The 18,111-nt window shown below is 49.6% G+C and overlaps 1 protein-coding gene across 14 annotated transcripts in view; it reads right to left on the reverse strand.

Moving 5' to 3' along the window:
• Positions 1–18,111, reverse strand: part of Eps15l1 (epidermal growth factor receptor pathway substrate 15 like 1) — an 81,043-nt gene that overhangs the window by 16,560 nt on the left and 46,372 nt on the right. For 8 of the 14 annotated variants that reach the window (XM_035450543.1, XM_027394886.2, XM_027394885.2 and 5 more), the window contains 6 exons: positions 14,043–14,166; positions 13,197–13,247; positions 12,163–12,299; positions 9,579–9,639; positions 8,811–8,893; positions 101–233 (listed from right to left, as the gene is read on the reverse strand). In XM_035450543.1, the coding sequence (XP_035306434.1) occupies positions 101–233; positions 8,811–8,893; positions 9,579–9,639; positions 12,163–12,299; positions 13,197–13,247; positions 14,043–14,166 (589 nt within the window). Of the gene's footprint in view, positions 1–100; positions 234–6,237; positions 7,434–8,810; positions 8,894–9,578; positions 9,640–12,162; positions 12,300–13,196; positions 13,248–14,042; positions 14,167–18,111 lie in introns of those variants that run through there. The other 6 variants (XR_004771606.1, XR_004771607.1, XM_027394889.2 and 3 more) reach the window with 2 other exon arrangements.

Here is an 18,111-nt window from a genome sequence, read left to right on the forward strand (position 1 = left end):
TCCTGGGGTATGATCTACTCTGGGCTGCTCAATGGAGGGGCCCTGTGCCCGCCGCCCTGTCCCCACCGGCGGGTGCCGCGAGAGGAGGAAGCGTACTGACCGCTGGGCGGTTTGGGCCGTGGAGGAGCGGGCTTCTTCGGAGGCAGAGCGGGAGTGTCCTGTTTACTTTTAAAGGGGTCATCTGAGAATCCTGTGCCTCCCAAGGAGGAGGAGAAGGGGCCAGAAGGTGGGGGCTGTAAGAGAGGACACGAAAGAGGCAAAAATAGACATTAAAAAGAAGGCACTGGGCAAATGCTCCCGCACCAAGAGCCCTGGTAAGACCGGGGTCCTCTCAAGCCCCCGCTTTCCTCCACCCTCAAAAGCCAGGCCCTCTATATGAAAGGGAAGCCACCAATACAAGTAGCGGAGAATAACCCCATCCCCATTCCTCTCTCAATCCATTATGGAGTCTTTCCCAACTCAACCTACACATGGGTCTCTGGGACTTGTATTCATGTTCAGAGATGCACATGGCCTCAGCCTCTGCTGGCCTGACCGCTGGGACAGACCCTCTCTATGCCCCCAGAGGCCTGTGTGCTGCAGATGCCTGCCCCCGCCCTTCTGTTGGCATACCACACTACCTCCATTACCTCTACTCAGTCTTGGAGTCTCAACTAAATCAGCCCCAATTCCCCTGTTTGAAGTAAGACAGTTACAAATAGATGGGTGAGTAGGCAGAGGAGCATGTGGAATGAATGGGTGGATGGGGAGGGCAGACTATGGGTGAATGGGTAGATAGATGGGTGGGTTGATGGCTATGTGGATTAACTGATAAACGTGTGGGAGGGTGGATTGTACTGTGAGTTTTCTGATTCCCACTCGACAATAGACAGGTGAATGGATAGACTGATGTGGGTAAATGTGTGAGTAGGTGTGTGTGTGTGTGTAGGTGGAGAAATGGCACAATGATCCACAATCACCAAGGAAGGAATCTCACAGCTCAAAGTCTCAAAGTGCTCAAAGTCTAGATAAGGCTGGTCTGTAGGCATGGGAGAAGGGGCTGTCTTAGCTACATGGATTGGGGTGGGAAGATCTGTCCACCACGGGTGGCACCATTCCCTAGGCAGGTAATCCTGGACTCTATAAACAGAGATAGAAAGATCTAAGCACAAACATGCATACATTTATCCCCTGCTCTTGACTGTGGCTATGATTGGCTGCATCAAGCCCACACAGTGATGGACTAACCTTCCCCCTCCCCCGCTGAAAGTTGCTTTTGCCAGGATATTTAATTACAGCAACATGGGAAAAAAAAAAAAAAAAAAAACTAGGACAGATGGATGGAATAACGAGTAGATGGATAGTAGCAGTAGATATGTGGGTGGACTGGTAGTGGATAGTCTGGTGGATAAAGGATAAAGGCAGTATGGATGGATAGGTAACAAGAAAGGGAGAAGGGGAGGAGAGGTGGGTGTGAGGGTGGATAGACTGTTGGTGTACAGGTGGAAAGAGCAGCTGGGGGGGGGTAAACAAAAGACGGCACCACGTGGCTGACATAACATATTTTAAGCACTCTTTTTTTTTTCTTTTTGGTTTTTCGAGACAGGGTTTCTCTGTGTAGCTTTGGAGCCTATCCTGGCACTCGTTCTGGAGACCAGGCTGGCCTCAAACTCAGTTCCACCTGCCTCTGCTTCCCGAGTGCTGGGAGTAAAGGTGAGTGCCACTGATGCCCGGCTCTAAGCACTCTTTAAGGCATAAGGTACTAGGTCTTGGGCCTCATACCTGAGTTCATCTCAACAAACAAACAAATAAATAAGGCTCATGGAGCTCTCTGAGGCCCCCCCCTGGGGACTCAGTCAAGTCCTAGAGACCCCAGAGGAAGATCAACAGCTGCACCCCATGCTGGTCCAAGTCCTGCCTGCCTGTCAACTATCACTCCATCTTGGCACTGTTTCAGTGGTGAGCCTGGGCCTCAGCGCTGGTCCAGGGCTCCCACTACTCATGGTCCTATGGCATCCTTCCTGATTCTGGGTCAGTGGCTGACAGGTGCCTGTGTGTCAGCATCATAGGGATGCAGTGTCTCTTACCTATGGGAAGATACCCCTGACAGGCGGACAAACCACAATGGCCAAATCACTTGAGATGCTCACAGGAAAGAGCTGGAGTCTCCCATGTGGGAGAAAAATCACTGTATGTGTGTGGAGAGGGGGTTAAGAAACACTGCTGTCTTCTGTTGGGTGGTCCTGGGTTTCCTAATGCTCCTGCCTCAGTCTCTTAGGTGCTTGGAGGATAGGCAGGCACTACCACACCTGGTGGAGAGCAAGCAAATAGGAAGTGAAATGGGGATGGCAAGAGGGACTGCAGGTTGGAAAGACGAAACTCAATACATGTGCATCTTGGGCATTTGATACATTCATACAAATAAAATAGTTTAAAAAAGTGAAATGTTTGGGCAATGGGCAATGAAGAGCACTGGCTGCTCTTGGAGGCCCTGGGTTTGGTTCCCAGCACCCACATGGTGGTCCAGCACCATTTGGAACTGAAGCCCAGGATTTTATTCCTTCTCTTGGCCTCCTAGTGCACTAAGCAGGCTGTAGAGACATACATGCAAGCAAAACACCTTATACACAGAGACCTTGTCTCAGAATAAAAAGAAAAGAAAGTGCCCCAATAAGATCAGGCTGCAGGCAAAAATGTAGGGCATTTTCTTAATTAGTGATCAATGGAGGAGGCCCAGCCCATTGTGGGTGGTTCCAACCCTGTGCTGGTGGTCCTGGGTTTCAAAAGAAAGCAGCTGAACAAGCCATGAGGAGCAAGCCAGTAAGCAGCACACCTCCACAACCTCTGCATCAGCTCCGGCCTCTAGGTTCCTGTCCTGTTTGAGCTCCTGTCCGACTTCTTTTGATGATGGACAGTACTGTGGAAATCTAAGCCAAAGACTTTTCCTCCCTAGACTGCTTTTTGGTGATGGTGTTTATCACAGCAATAGTAACCTTAACTAAGACAGACCCCTTCTCAAAAAGAGCAAAATGTTTAATAAAGTAGACAAGAACACATTTTACCTAACATATAAAATAGTAAATCCACCATTGACAGAAAATAGAAGGATCAAGCCAGGTGTGAAGGCACGGCCGCCACCACAGTGAGTCTACACCACTGGGCAGAAGTGAGAATAAAGAATAAAGGAGCCCAGAGAGTGAAAGGAGGGTTGGTGCTTTCTACTTCCTCCCCACAGGGCAGGACAAGGACAAGAGAGCCAGCCAGAGCACCCAGGACAGAAGGCAGCACCCAGACTACCCAGCTGTCAAACTATTGGGGGGGGGGAGCATGGGACTCATCTAAGTCACAGAGAAGAGCCTGGCTTTAGCCACTCACAAGTCCTTTGCAGCAGAGGTGTGACATCAGAGAGTGTAGTGGCTTTGGCACCCGAGCTGACAGCTCCTTCCCCAGGCCCCTCAGAGCTTTCTAGCTCCCAGGCAGGAGATGGCTGTTGTATGACTCTCGCCCTCTTCCTAGGGGCTTGTGAGAAAATCCTACTGTCACCCCTGCTTTACACAAAGGCAAATTGAGGCACAGGAAGTCAATGTGGCTTGCCCAGACTACACTGTGGGTCAGTGCTGACCCAGGGCTAGTAGAGCTTGTCCACTTCCAAGCCTGGACTCCATGGCACTGCCCGAAGGGCAGGCACAGGGCCACATACTGGGAACTACCTGTCATCAGGCTGAAGGAGACCCACACATGGCTTCAGGGAGAAACAGAGCCAGGAGGGAATACAGGGAGAAGGTAGTTCTTCCAAAGGAAAACAGGATTTTGGGGCTGGAGACACAGCCAATGGGTCAAGTATCCAAGCTCCCCAGCACCGCCCCCCAAACGCCAAATGTGGCAGCATCTATGTTTCTATAACCTAGAGCCAGGAAGAGCAGAGACAAGAGGAATCATTGGCTGGCCTAGGTGAAAACTGCAAGATGCAGGTTCAGTGAGACCCACGAGTGGTTAAGGAAGGCACCATCTGCGTAGTGACAGAGATGACAGGTTTCATTGTCAGGAGTGTCTCAGAAAGGAAGAGTTAGGAAAAATGGCCACCACTCACTGGACGCATCAGCAGAGATGATGCCACAATGAATACCTCGGCCCCCACCTTGTCACTGAGAAAAGGGTGAGGGAAAGTTCCAGAAAAACAATTCCTGAATCTCAAATGACTTTTACTGAACTGTTCATTTGCCACTTGTGATTGTTTACCATACTACGTCAGAAGTGCGGGTACAGAGGGTAGAGGGGACAGTGAATACAGGGTTCAGGCATCCACTGGGGGAGGCTCCCAAGATGGGTCTCCACAGGCGAAGAGTATGATGAGGCTCCCACAGGGTGCCATCTGTTTCTGGAGCCTATGTCTGCAGACCCTCAACTCCTCCTGCCATCTATCTGCAGGTTGGTGGGTGGTTTCTTTGAGATAGGGTCTCACCATAAACCTGAGGCTACCCTTATATGCAAGTTTCTCCGGCTTCCAGACAAGACAAAGGGTAACAGAGAGGTATTTGCCACTTGGTATCTTTTGATGCCAGTGAGAGGTGCAAGCCCAGTGACCTGAGTTTTATCCTCAGGTTCAAATGATGAAAAAAAAAAAAAAAACTAACTCAAGCAATCAAGCAAGGTTACCCTCGAGTTCCACATGGGTGCCATGTCACATGCGCCACCCTTCTCCAAAGAAAAACCTCTGGTTAGCTGAAGGCGTGACCACTGGGGCCTGTGTGATGCAGTCCTGGTTCTCGGGCCTGAAATACAGAAGCCCGAGGAGAGGGGTACAGTGTGGATGCATCTCCCTGGTCTTGGGGTGCTCCCTCACTGGGCAGCCCTGGCTGGCCTGAACTCACTATGTAGACCAGGAGCTAGCCTTGAACTCACAGAGTTCCACCTACCTTTGCCCCCAAGTGCTGGAATTAAAATGTGTAACACCAGGTCCAGCTTCTAGCCCCAGTTTTGATTAATTTAGGTTTCCTACTAAGTTCCCTTTGGGATCTGGCAGTGGATTCAGGCAGGCTATATTTCCTGGGAACTAAGGAAGAATAAGGTATGCTTCCACCGACAGCAAGAACTCGGAGGCAGGTATGATGAGCTAACCACTGCAACTACATCAATGGAGATTGCTCAGACCTTCTGAAAAGCAGTTTTGAGAAATAGCCAAAAAGGACTGGGGGCGTGGCTCAGGGGTGGAGCTCCTGCCTGGCATGCTGTAGGGGACCTGTGTTCCATCAGCACCATTGCAAAGATTTAAAAAAAGAAAGAAAACAAAACCACGACAAGGTTGAAAAGTCACTGAAGATGGGCTGGCACCCACCCCACTACTTCACAGGTGGCTTTTCTTCTGGGTGCGGGTAGAAAAAAGGTAAAAGAAGTTAGACTTATTTACATTCTGCAGTGCTCTATGAACACACTTTAGAGAACTTACTGGAGTGCTGGGATGAACTCAGGGCCCTGACCATGCTCTGCAGGCTCATGCCACTGGCCACACCTGCAGTCAGGGGAACTCATTTCTAAAGCAAGCAAATGTCACTGAGGCTCAAAATTGTCTAGAATATTTCTCTGGGAACATGTGCTGGATAGTTTCATATAACTTGACATAAGAGCTGGAGTCTTCTGAGAGGAGGGAGTCTAAGTTGAGAAAATGTCTCCATAAGATCTGACTTTAGGCAAGCCTATGGGATATTTGCCTAATTAGTGATCAATGTGGGAGGGCCCAGTCCATTGTAGGTGGTTCCATCCCTGGGCTGGTGGTCCTGGGTTCTGTAAGAAAGCAGGCTGAGCAAACCAGTAAGCAGCTCCCCTCCACAGCCTCTACATCAGCTCCTGCCTCCAGGTTCCTGCCCTGGGTGAGTTCCTGTCCTGACTTCCTTCAGTGATGAACAGCGCTGTGGAAGTATAAGTCAAAAAATAAACCTTTTCCTCCCCTTTTGGTAGTGGAGTTACATCAAAGCAGTAGAAACCCTAAGACAGAGCCCTCCACTGGTACTGCCTGAAGGGCTCCCAGAAGTGCCTGCTGTCACTTTCCTCAGAACAGCTGTGCAGAGGTAGGACACTCTAAGTTGAGGAGTGAGGAATGGCATGCATTGCTGCCCCACCCTGATCAGGTGCTGAAGGGGCTGGTAGTGATGGTTAAAAAAAGAAAAAAGAAAGCTGAGAAAAAAAAAAAAAAAAAAAAAAAAAAAAAAAAAAAAAAAAAAAGCCCTTGCCACTCTACTTTCATTTCCCTCCAGTTTTATTTATACCGGGTGTTGTTCTTGAAAACTAGCAAGGTAACCAGAGAGGAAAATCATTGGGGTGGGGGAGGGTGGGGGGAGGGGCAGGCACAGGCTTTACAAGTGTCATGAAGTCAAGGAGCCCCAGGATGGTATAAACAGTGCACGGGACAGGATTTTCCATAGCCCTGGCCAACTGTGTCCTGGCCTGGTGCCGACAACAGGAAGTGGGCCTGGCTTTCCTATCCCAGTTGTGGGGAGGGGAGTGGGGGAGGACACACAGGCTTATCTGCGGGTTCCTCAGAATGAGGCCTATGCAACTGGAGGGTGTTTGGGCAGAGAGACAAGGAAGGATTGAATAGGGGTGGCAGCCAGTATCCACTCTAGCCTTGAATCCCAGCATTTGATTGAAGTGGAGAGCGGCCCAGACCCTGCCCCAGCCATGTCCATAGCCATGGCCTCTCACTGAACACTTAGAACTCATTAACATTTTCACGTGAGTGTAATATCATTCCTTCCCAGTCCCCAGAAACCCCCGCTTTCACTCCTACTCCTACGTCTTTAGTTTTCAGGTTCTTTCTGTGACTGAGCTTAATTAGCTGCCCATGCTCATATGGGCAACCAGCCAGTGGTCACAGTGCAGCAGAGAAAACTCCTTTCATTCAGAAACCTACAACTGCAGATACCTTGTACACTTGCTCAGGCCTTCTCTGGGGCTGACAATAAGCAGGGAACAGGTTCCAAGCCTAGACAGGAAGGAGCCCATAACCTGAGACAGCACTGATCACCAGCCCTTGTAGGCTGCTGCCCCCATGTGGCCAACATGTCCTGATTGCAGAAGCTGGGTTCCCAGGGCTCATGGCTGCCTCTGCTTCTCCAATGTCAGGTGCTGCCTATGATACTGGCTGCTCCTGGACCTGTATGCACAGGACTCCCGCTGCTCCTGGACCTGTATGCACAGGGCTCCTGAGTGTGCCAACTGCAGGTCTCCTGCTAGAAGCCAGGCCTCCTTGTGCTTCTGTGTAGGTCTGTCACTGTGCTGAAAACGTGCAGTGTGTCAAATGGTTTTGGAAGCAGCAGGTCACACTGCATGCTGCTGCTGCTGCCAGCCTTTGGCACCTCACAATTCCTGGGCAGTTAGGACACCAGTGAAGAGGGCATGGAGGGAGAGGGGGGACCCATGCCTGGGTGCTGGCTACCACATCTCCTGGAGTTCCACATCTGAAGACAGAAAAACCCTGCATCAGCACTGAGTACACACAGGCAGCTTTCCTTCGGATTACAGTGGAGCTATGGGAGGCACACATCGCTCACATCCTGTAAGACACTTGGAGCCGCCCAGAGGTGCAGGCTGTGGTATTGATTCATGTCAGAGGAGGGATGCCAGTGAAGGTTTTGATACCCCAGGGCATCGTGTAATACATCTATAGATACCGAGGGATGTCTGCCCCCTCAGAACGCCCTACCGCCTCCTTCAGGTGCCCCATGAGGAACATTTGCAAGGCATACCACACCACTCTAAGGACAGATCTGGGGCTGTGCTAGGGGAGGACGGGGACAGAGTAGACAGGGTGCCAGGACAGATCAGTGGCTGAGAGTACACACCTGTAGCACTCCTGTCCTTAACTGTTTTGAGGCACTGTTTCCCTATACGGCCCAGGCTGGGATGGAGCTGGCCGTCTTCCTGCCTCAGTCTCCAGGGTTTGCTGCTACAGCTGGCTTGACTTTTTTACTCATTACCAAAGACGATACCAACATACATCAAACCAGCTGACACAAATGCACAGTGACTTAGTCTCTCTCACCAAGACCACAACTCCAGGTTAGGAAGTTCTTCGTAAGCATGAGCCCTGCTGCTTTCTTCTCAGACAGGTCTATGGCCCTGTGTAGCCCAGACTAACCTCCAATCACAGTGGTCCCTCCACCTAAGCCTACCAAGTGCCAGAGAAAGACACGTGTCCCACCTGGGCCTTGAGCTGCTAACCCTTTGGGCTGAGAGACAAGCTCAAGATGTGACTCTGCTGGATGAGTGACACCAGCCACAGTGCATCCCAGAGCCAGAGCAGACAGGGAAGCTTTTCAGAGACCCCTGCTCAGCACAGAGCTGTGGCTTTTGTCCTTGGGCAGTGCAAGCTGTCTTCATGTACATATTTATTCACCTTTGCTGTGATCTTGTCCACACTATTCAATACTCTCAAGAGTTTGGTCCCTGGAGGCTCCAGGCATTTGTATGGTCTACTTTCTCCAGATACCTCAAGCCTGAGGCCTGTCACCCTGGCCTCCTGGGTCCACTGTGTCTCATCTCTTCCTTCCCTAGGTCCTCAGCAGACAAATGTGCTGCCTCGGGCCACTCCCTGATCTTGAGTGTGCTTGGCCGCAGAGGTGCCACTTCATGTCCTGAGATATGATCCTTGTTTGATCAGAAGTGAGATCGAGATGGGCCACAGCTGACCCAGGTCAGGGTATTTTCTAGATCCTATCCGCTCTGCTGTGTGACAAGTGCAAGCACGTACACGCGTGGCAGCAGCTGTGTCTGGCCACCCACACAAGAGGTGTGTAGATACGGGCCGTGGCTCAACTTCTTGGAAGGGGCCTTACCTTGGACATTTGGCTGAAGTCAGCGAAGCCCTCGGCACTGCTGAAGGAGCTGCTTCCAAAGGGATCTAGGGTCCCAAAGGGATCTGCAAGAGGCACCAACACAGTTGGAGTTACGGTTTAAACAGATGTGCATAACACTCAAGGGGCAATCCTAGGGTCCAGGAGCAGGAGATTCAGGGGCGCAAATGTCTCTGGGAAGATGGCCCCTGTGAGGCGTGGTTCAGAGTGCCCAAAGGAGGGACTAGTTGTTCCCCGAGCCTGCCATCCTACCAGTCCAGGAGAAGCAGGTGACATGGAGAGAATGAACCATTTGAGGGTGGCCCGACATATTACAGTTTATGTGTGTGTGGGGGCACCAGCTGGAAGAGATTCCCCTACCAGATAAAGTCTCTCTATAGCCCAGGCTGGTCTGGAACTCACAGAGATCCCCCTGCCTCTGACTCCTGAGTGGTAGAATTATTAAAGGTGATGTACTACCATGCCTGGGTCTGTTTTTCAGTGCTGGGTCCAGAGGTGGTTGCCACCATGCTTGGGGAACTGGACTGTTCTCATTAAGGACACTGGTGTTAACAGACAGACTGTCTGAAAGAATGCCAGCTCCTGCTGGGGCAGACAGCCCTGTGAGGGGTGAGATTCGGGCATTCACTTAGGCCTCACAGTCTCAGGCAAGGACTTGAACTCTCCACCTGAGGCCACACTAATCTGGGGACTGATGGCATTACTGAGGCGTGATGTGGTCAGGAGGGCAGGAGCCTCTGTTTCTCTCACCTGATCCTTTTGAGGAGATGCTGGAGGAAGAGAAGGGATCACTGGATTCAAATGGGTCAAGCTGGGGAGGAGAGAGAGAGGAAGAGTTTATTCTGCCATCTCATCTAGCCACTCAACTGTACTTTCCTCAACTATTTAAGTGCCATAAGCAATAGCACACCTCAGGGAGACTGGGGTGACTCAGATGAACCTGGGCAGAGGAGGATAATATCAACAAATACCCCACAGTAGGTAACACTGATGAATGCCACAGTCCCCACAAGTTGCCAATGAACTGCAGCCCTGAGAAGTGAGCCAAAGCCACAGACACAGACAGTGTTAAGATCTGGCATAAGGGCCAGGCGTTGGTGACACACGCCTTTAATCCTAGCACTCAGGAGGCAGAGGCAGGTGGATCTCTGTGAGTTCGAGGCCAGCCTGGTCTCCGGAGCGAGTGCCAGGATAGGCTCCAATGCTACACAGAGAAACCTTGTCTCAAAAAACAAAAAAACAACAACAAAAGATCTGGCATAAGGGATAGGTATAAACCCCTGCCTAGAATCCACAGTGAGGGGTTGGGGGTGTGGCTCAACAAAGGTAGGGGAGTCTGTCTTTCAATGGAAGGAAGAGAATCAAATGACATATGCCTGGCCAATTCTATGAGTACTTAAGGGGTTGGTGGCACACACCTTCAATCCCAGCACTCAAGAGGAAGAGTCAGGCGGATCTCTTAGGTCAAGGTGAGCCTGGTCTACAGAACTGGTATCAAGACAGTCAGGGTTACACAGAGAGACCCTGCCTCTCAAATAAAGAAATAAATAAAAAATAAATAAAATTAAAAAGAGAAATTAACTCTTTTAAATTCATGCCTGCCATCCCAGCACACAGGAGGCCAAGCCAGGAGGATTGTTGCAACTTTGAAGCCAATTGGGACTATCAAGAGAGACTATGCCTCAAAAGGAAAAGATAAATAGAGGAGAGATTCATATATAAAGGACCAAATCAAACATGACAAATGCTGATTGCATTATGGAGGCAGTGACAGGCAGATTTCTGAGCTCCACGCCAGCCAGGGTTATACAGAGCATACCTATCTCATATAAAACACATACATACATACATACATACATACATGAATGTTCAGAGCTAGAATGGTGGCTCAGTGTTACAAGCATTGGCTTCCCTTCCAGTGGGCCAGAGCTGGGTTCCCAGCACCGACATGGTGGTTCACAACCACCTGTATCTCAAGGTGCAGGGAGGGATCTGATGCCCTCTTCTGGACTCCATAGGCACAAGGCACCAGCTACTCATGTGGTATACAGAGAGACATGCAGGCAAAACACCTATCCAACTAAAATAAAAACTTAAAATCTTTAAAAAAGAAAATCCCAACAGAAAAGCAATTACAGGTTGTGTTTCACTCTCCAACATGCTAGGCAAAGGGACTGGATTCTAGAATATGTAGAATTATGCAGGTACAATGAAGATGGGATGGGGGCTGCAGTCTCAACATGAAATTCATTTCTCGTGTGTGAGGTTTGTTTGCATGTGTGGGGATATGTGTGTGTGGAGAAAGGCCAGAGGCACCTGGCTTCTTCTTCTTCTTCTTTTTTTTTTTTTTTTTTGGTTTTTCGAGACAGGGTTTCTCTGTGTAGCTTTGGAGCCTATCCTGGCACTCGCTCTGGAGACCAGGCTGGCCTCGAACTCACAGAGATCTGCCTGCCTCTGCTTCCTGAGTGCTGGGAATAAAGGCATGCGCCACCAACGCCTGGTGGCACCTGGCTTATCTTATTACCCTCTGCCTTCCTCCTCTGAGGCAGGGTACTCACTGCACCTGAAGCTGACCAGCAAGCCCCAGCCATCCTCCTGTCTCTTCCCAGCTCAGGGTAGGCTGTGAAAGAGCACAAGCAGCTTGTTTCACAGGTGCTGGGGTCTGCACGCCCACCTCAGGCTTGCACACGTGTTCTTGACTGCTGAGCCACCACTCCAGCACGGCCACCCACCCTGTGGCTTTTTTCTTGGGTGTGGGGGGGATGAAGACAGTGTCTGACAATGTCTCACTACTTGCTATGAAGACCAGATGGGCCTAGAATTGTTTTCTTATATTCTATACACAGCCTGAAGGGAAATCCACACAGCATTATGAGTGCACTTGCACCTTGGCTATATGTCCAACCACATGAGGTCAGATGTGGAACTTTGCATTTGTATCGTGATGTCAGGTCTGGAAGGGGCAGATCAGGTCCTCTGTAGTCTCATGAAGGGAAAGCAAGCCAGCCGCCATGCCCAGATACTCATAATATCCGCGGTAGCTGTGAGAGACGGAGTGGAGGTGGGAGCAGAAGACCACAGCAAAGGAGAGGACAGGAAGGGACAAGAGCTATTTAAGGAGACACCCTGCCCCAACTTGGCACTGCAGTACACTGGCTCACAAGAAAGGACTTGGCAATGACAGTGCTAAGAGCCACCTCACTCACCAGGAATGAGACCAGGCTTGTAATCCTAGCTCCTGGCCGACCCTGCCAGCCTCCTGGACACCATGGACCCACCCCAACACACATCAAGTCAGACCTGCTTGAGTGGGCCTCACAGCAAGACTGCTCACCTTTGGAGGTAAGGAAGGGTTCTTCGTGAAGGGGTCTGAGGTAAATGGGTCGTTCTTTGTCTGTTTCTTGAAGAAGTCATCAGTGGTTGAGCTATGGAATGGGTCACTTTCTTTGAAAGGGTCTCCTCCAAATGGGTCTAGAAAGAGAGGGTACAATGGTGAATATAGATACTAGAAAGACATAAGGAGCGGACACCAGTGAGACGTTAGGAGCGGATACCAGGGAAAGAGGGCTCAGGATGAAGCAGAAATCGTGGTGACTGAGTAGTCAGTTGCCCCGGGGTCTGTCCACAGGTGAGAACCTTTCAGGGTGATGGACAGTCCTTCAACTTTCCACAGCTCTACACATCTGTCAAAGGCTTTACTGGCATTTGCTGCCACACCTGACAGACTGACCCCATGGAGAAAGAGAACTGACTCCTGAAGTTGTGCCTTGCCCTCCACATGCAGCACACATACACACAACAGTTAAATAAAAGTTTCTTGAGACAGGTCCTTGCTATGTAGACCAGCTATATAGGCTGGCTTTGAACTCAAGACCTCTGCCTACAGAGTTACTAAGTTCTGGGATTAAAGGTGTACGCCACCATGCCCAGTTTACAGAACTTCTTCCAAAGGAGAATGTGTGGTGTGTACATTATGCTTTGTAATAAAGCTGCATTTAAAAAGAGTAAGCAGTATGGGTGATGCCAGGGGCAGGAAGCACACTGGCGGCACCAGGCAGGCATTGGACAGGATGGGAGCCAACTGTGACGGATGAGGATCTTTTTTGTCTCTGTGGCTGGGAATGGAATCTGGGTTTTCAGGCACACTAGGCAATGTCAACACAGGGGAAAGGCACACATGACTAACGATAGCTCTCTTTTGCTGTAACATCACTGCCCCTAGCATGAGTGGCAGGAAATCCCACCATGTGTAACAGTTACCTCACATATCTAACATCAGCAGCTATGGCACAAGTGACCCTGTCCCCAAACAAACTGGGTCTGGAGAGACTCTGAACATTGTCAGGGAACAAGGAAGCCAGCCTTTACCTGTGGCTGCTGTCTGCTGTTCTGTGAAGGGATCATTCTGGAAGGGGTCACCTGGAGCAAAGAGAGAAGCAGTCAGGTGAGTGGAGGGAAGACTGTGGAAGGCAAGCCCCTCCCTGGTTTAAGGGAAAGAAGTGGTCCCTCTATACGCCGGCCTTGCCACAGCAGGGTCATGGGTGACAAGTGATAGCCCCAGGCAGGAAAACACTTAAGATGGACTGGGTGCTTGGCTGGCTACAGAAAGAACTATAGTCTTTGAGAACTCACTTTTTTCCTTCCACCCTGGATCCCTGCATTTCTTCCTACCTTGCTCAGAAAGAGGACAGGGACACAGTGGTTGTCCCAGTCATGTCATGATGACCTATGGCAATACCAAAGCTGCTGGCTATGTCCCTTAGACCTAAAACTAAAATCTGAAAATTCTCAAGGTATGGTGACACACACCTTTAATCACAACACAGGTGAGGCAGAGGCAGGAGGATCTTTGTGAGTTCGAGGCCAGCCTGTCCTACAGAGCAAGTTCCAGGACAGCCAGAACTACATAGAGACCCTGTCTCAAACAAAACAAAACAAAACAAAAAAACCCTGAAAGTTAAGAGGCTGGAGCGGTCGGTGGCTTAGCAGTTACTTAAGCATCGGTTATTCCTGTTGACGACCCAGGTTCAAGTCCTAGCGCCCACATGGTGGCTCACAACTGTCTGTAATTCCAGCTCTGGAGGATCTGACACCCTCTTGTGCCCTCTAGGGGGGATGCACACACATGCAGGCAAAAAGACCCATACACACAAGAAAGTATTTTAAAAAGAAAAGAAACACAGTCCTTTCATGGAGATGCAGGCTGGGGTATACCTTTGAAAGGGTCAGCTCCTTTAAACGGGTCAGACTTGAAGGGGTCCTCCGCCTGGAAGGGGTCTGGATGCAGGTCTTGGGAGTTGCTGCTAAACAGTAAGGCTTTGTTTTTGAAAGGATCGTCCTAGGATTGTGAAGAAAGGACAGGCACTGAGTTACTTCTAATCCAAGTGCAGGATTCCACACCTAAATCCAATCTGCACTTGACGCAGTGTGAGCTGGAACAGAATGCGTGAAGAGGAATCACTCAAGTGGAGATTTTGCCTAAAAACAACCCTGGACTGGTTTATTTGCGGAGATAGCAATGGGAACCAGGTGTGGCACGCATGGAAACTCTGCACCATAGCTTTGCATTTTTTCAATAAATCTAAAGTGACTCTAACAGTCACTGAGGGGAATGAGCAAATAGATGGAATCTACCCACCTACATGGTAGAATAATATTCAGTCTTGAGGAAGGAAATTCTTCTGTAAAAAGAGGAGACTTGAGGGTGCTGGAGAGATGGCTCAGCAGTTAAGGGCACTGACTTCTCTTCTAGAGGACCCAGGTTCAATTCCCAGCACTCACATGGCAGTCACAAGTGTCTGTAACTCCAAGATCTGGCACCCTCACACAGACATACATGCAGGCAATAATAAACCAATGCACATAAAATAGAATAATTGTAAAAAAGAGGAGACTTGAAGATATGAAGCTAAGTGGAAATAAGATGTCATTGACAGAGATAAATCCTGTGATCCCATTCATACGGGCCCTCTGGAGTCAGCACACTCACAGGGACAGCAAGTAGAGTGATGGAGTGATGGGGCCAGTGCCACTGACTGCCACCCTCCAATAGTCCTCTGTAAAGAAACAAGTGGGCCATTTCTGCCCAAGTAGGAAGTGGGACTTGGGGTGACACTGGTGAAGTGGGAGCTGCTAAAGCATGCAGGGTACTTTGCATTTTTATAAAAAGGTGCTTATTTCTAGAAACTGGCAAGTGTATTCAAAGCAGTAGAAAAAAAAAAAAAAAACATTTACTTTTGAAGATTGCTTTTCCATAGTGGGAATGGCCTTGAGGGGTGGGGTGCTCCTGCAAGCAAAATGCTGGGTTGAGAATCAGGAGTCTGTTCTGCTTGAGACACAATCCTCCACAAAACAGGGCTGATTAACTGGAATACTTTTTTTAAATTTTTTGGGAGGCAGTATCTCACTGTGCAGCCCTGACTGGCCTGGAACTTACTAAGTAGACAAGGCTGGCCTCTGCCTGTCCAACTGCTGGGATTAATTGTGTGAGCTACCATGACCAAGTAGATGGTTTCTTACAGCGGAATCCATGGCTGGGCAAAGGGACTATCACTCCCCACATGACCAAGTCATTCAAAGCTGGGGCATCTGTGAAAGCAGACAATGGTTTGAAGAAATGACATGAAGAGCCTAAAAGGACATGTTCTAATAAGGCTGCCTACACCTGGGATAGGAGAGTGGTGCCCAGAGGGGCTTAGTTAAGAGGAAGCCACCAGAAAGGAATGGGGAGCACCCTGGTTCTGGGAAGGCAGAGGCAGGAGGACAAGAGTTCCTGACCAGCCTAGCCACACAGCGAGACTCTCTCAGGAAATGAAAAATCAAAGATAAAAAATTAATAAGCAGCAGTTACTGACTTGGGTGACAACAAAGTAGGGCTATCTTCTTACCTGGAACTAATTCTTCAGACCTTCTGGACACAAGCCTTCCCAGGGAAGGCAGGCCTGGCACTCAGGGAGGTTAAGCACAGATGCAGCCGGTGCGGCATCTGCTGAGGGCACCTGGGTGCTGCCAGCCCCGAGAGACATGCGACCGGAGACTCTGGCCATGTAGAGGCCTAAGACAGACCTCTCTGCCACACCACAGGCAAAGGAAGGACACACAGCTGTGGGAGTCAAGGACAGAGAGACACTAGCAGAAGGTCATAACCTAAGGAAGCCCTAGGCTGGGCAGAAGACTCTTGTACAAGCCCTTTGTGAGGAATGGGCTGTGTTCCAAAGGACAACAGGATGAGAGAAGGAGCTTGGTCTCAGAAAGAAGCTTATACCCTTACGGACAGGGTTGGGTACTGACTATTGTTTTCAATCACTGAAGGGAAGACAATGAGAGAATGGGTTTCAATGGCACAAATGTGCCTGGGAACTGCACTACCAGCTCTGCACATGGTAGGATGGTGAGGGATCACAACCTCATTCAGCTGTGGCACCCTTCTCAAAGGGGGCCACAGAAAAGCTGGGTGCAGCAGCAAAGACTTACTGAGCATGTATACAGACCAGCATTGGAGCCAAGACAATGGCTCACATTAAGAGAAAGAAAGAAATGGAGATGGAAAGAGAGCTTTTCCCCACCCACAAATGTGAACATGGCCAGCCACCAGCAAGGAGAATGAAGGGTGTGTCACTCTGGGAGACAGAATACGAGGGCAAGTACAGGCCCGTAGCATTTCCAAATATGGGACCCATTCTATCACCATGTGCACGAGTAGATGCCATTATCCCAGACCACTGAGTCATGTGGTCACTCGGTGAGGAGGTGACTGAACTACATTAGAGTAGGTGATAAGTACCTTCATAGAAATAAAATGTATTAACTAGCTTCATTTAATTACTACCTTTTGAAATATGGAGAATGGGACCCAGGGCCTTACACACACTGGCAACCCCCCACTGCTGAGACATGTGCCCAGCTGCAGAAAACACCTTTAAGGGCAAGGATGCAGCTAGCCCTAAGCTCTGCCGGCTTTCAGAGGGCAGACATGGCCACAGATGACATCCAAGAAGTTTCTGACAGAGTGCTGGGAGATGGGTGTGGGGTGCATCCCTTTCATCTTAGTACTTGAAGGCAGAGGCAGATGGATCTCTGTGAGCCAAAGGCCAGCCTGGTCTTCATAGTGAATTCCAGGCCAGTCATGGCTGGAATAACTCTGTCTCAAATAACAAAACAAAACAAAAAGTATACTGTGTGGGAGCCCAATGCTGGAGCTCCCGTTAATTGTCCTGATACAAACATTCCTGTCCTCAGTTGAGTTCAAGTTACCAGCTAAGCAACTCTCACTTACAAATCCTTTCTGGGAGTCCAAAACCTTGGCTCTTGCATGTTACCAGGGCTGGAAGTGGCCAAGGACCCAATCTGTCTTGATGAGCAGAGTAACAAACAGGATGGTGCATGGTTTTCTCACTGTGGGGTGGGCTGGCTGGGAGTCTGGAAAGACGCTCCATCAGTCCCAAGAAATAAACATGGCTTTGAGCTGGGCACAAGACTTGGTGGTGAGCACTTGCTAACACCTGTAAGACCCTGGGATCCGCCTTTGCTAACATGTGTGAGGCCCTGGGCTCTGCCTTTGCTAACATGTGAGGCCCTGGGCTCCACCTACAGCACTGTGAAAGAAAAAAGTAATTAAGGAAACACACAGAGAAATGGACATGGCCTTAAGAATCCTATGTCTCCATCAGGGGATCTTAACATTTAGCTCAGTGGCACAAGAATTACCTGTAGAAAGTTCTAGATGTGCCACTCTGGTTGCACTATTCTTCGTTAGCACAGCCTGTAGGTGTACCCGACAAAGAGAGATGACAGAGCACACCCTGCTCCAGACAGTCCCCAGATGGAACACTGAACAAAGACCTTGCTTCAAAGTGTTTATTAAGAAATGGAAACAACCCCGAAAATGATCTGTATTAAAACTGTATTTATACAAGGAGATGTAGGTTCCTTCAGACCCAAGTCCTGAGTTTCTAGCTAATATATCTGATAGTTACACTGTACAAGTGATGGTCAACTCTGCAAACTCTACCTAGTTCAACAATGGGCAAAAATGACCAGGTACAAAAGGCTCAGATGGTAACAGAAATGACCAGCCACCTGCAAACGGTCACCCACTGCCAGGATGCAGCCCAGGATGTGAGCCTGATAAAAGCTTCAGGATAGCCCGGCACACACCTTTAATCCCCGCAACTGGAAGCCTGGAAGCTCTGGAGTTCCAGGCCAGCCTGGGCTGCAGGGACATCCTGTCTCAAAAAAAAAAAAAAAAGCAAAAAGAGAAAAGGAAAACAACAAACCAAACCGT

Source organism: Cricetulus griseus (assembly GCF_003668045.3).
Source record: "Cricetulus griseus strain 17A/GY chromosome 1 unlocalized genomic scaffold, alternate assembly CriGri-PICRH-1.0 chr1_0, whole genome shotgun sequence".
In the NCBI taxonomy this organism is placed as follows: domain Eukaryota; kingdom Metazoa; phylum Chordata; class Mammalia; order Rodentia; family Cricetidae; genus Cricetulus; species Cricetulus griseus.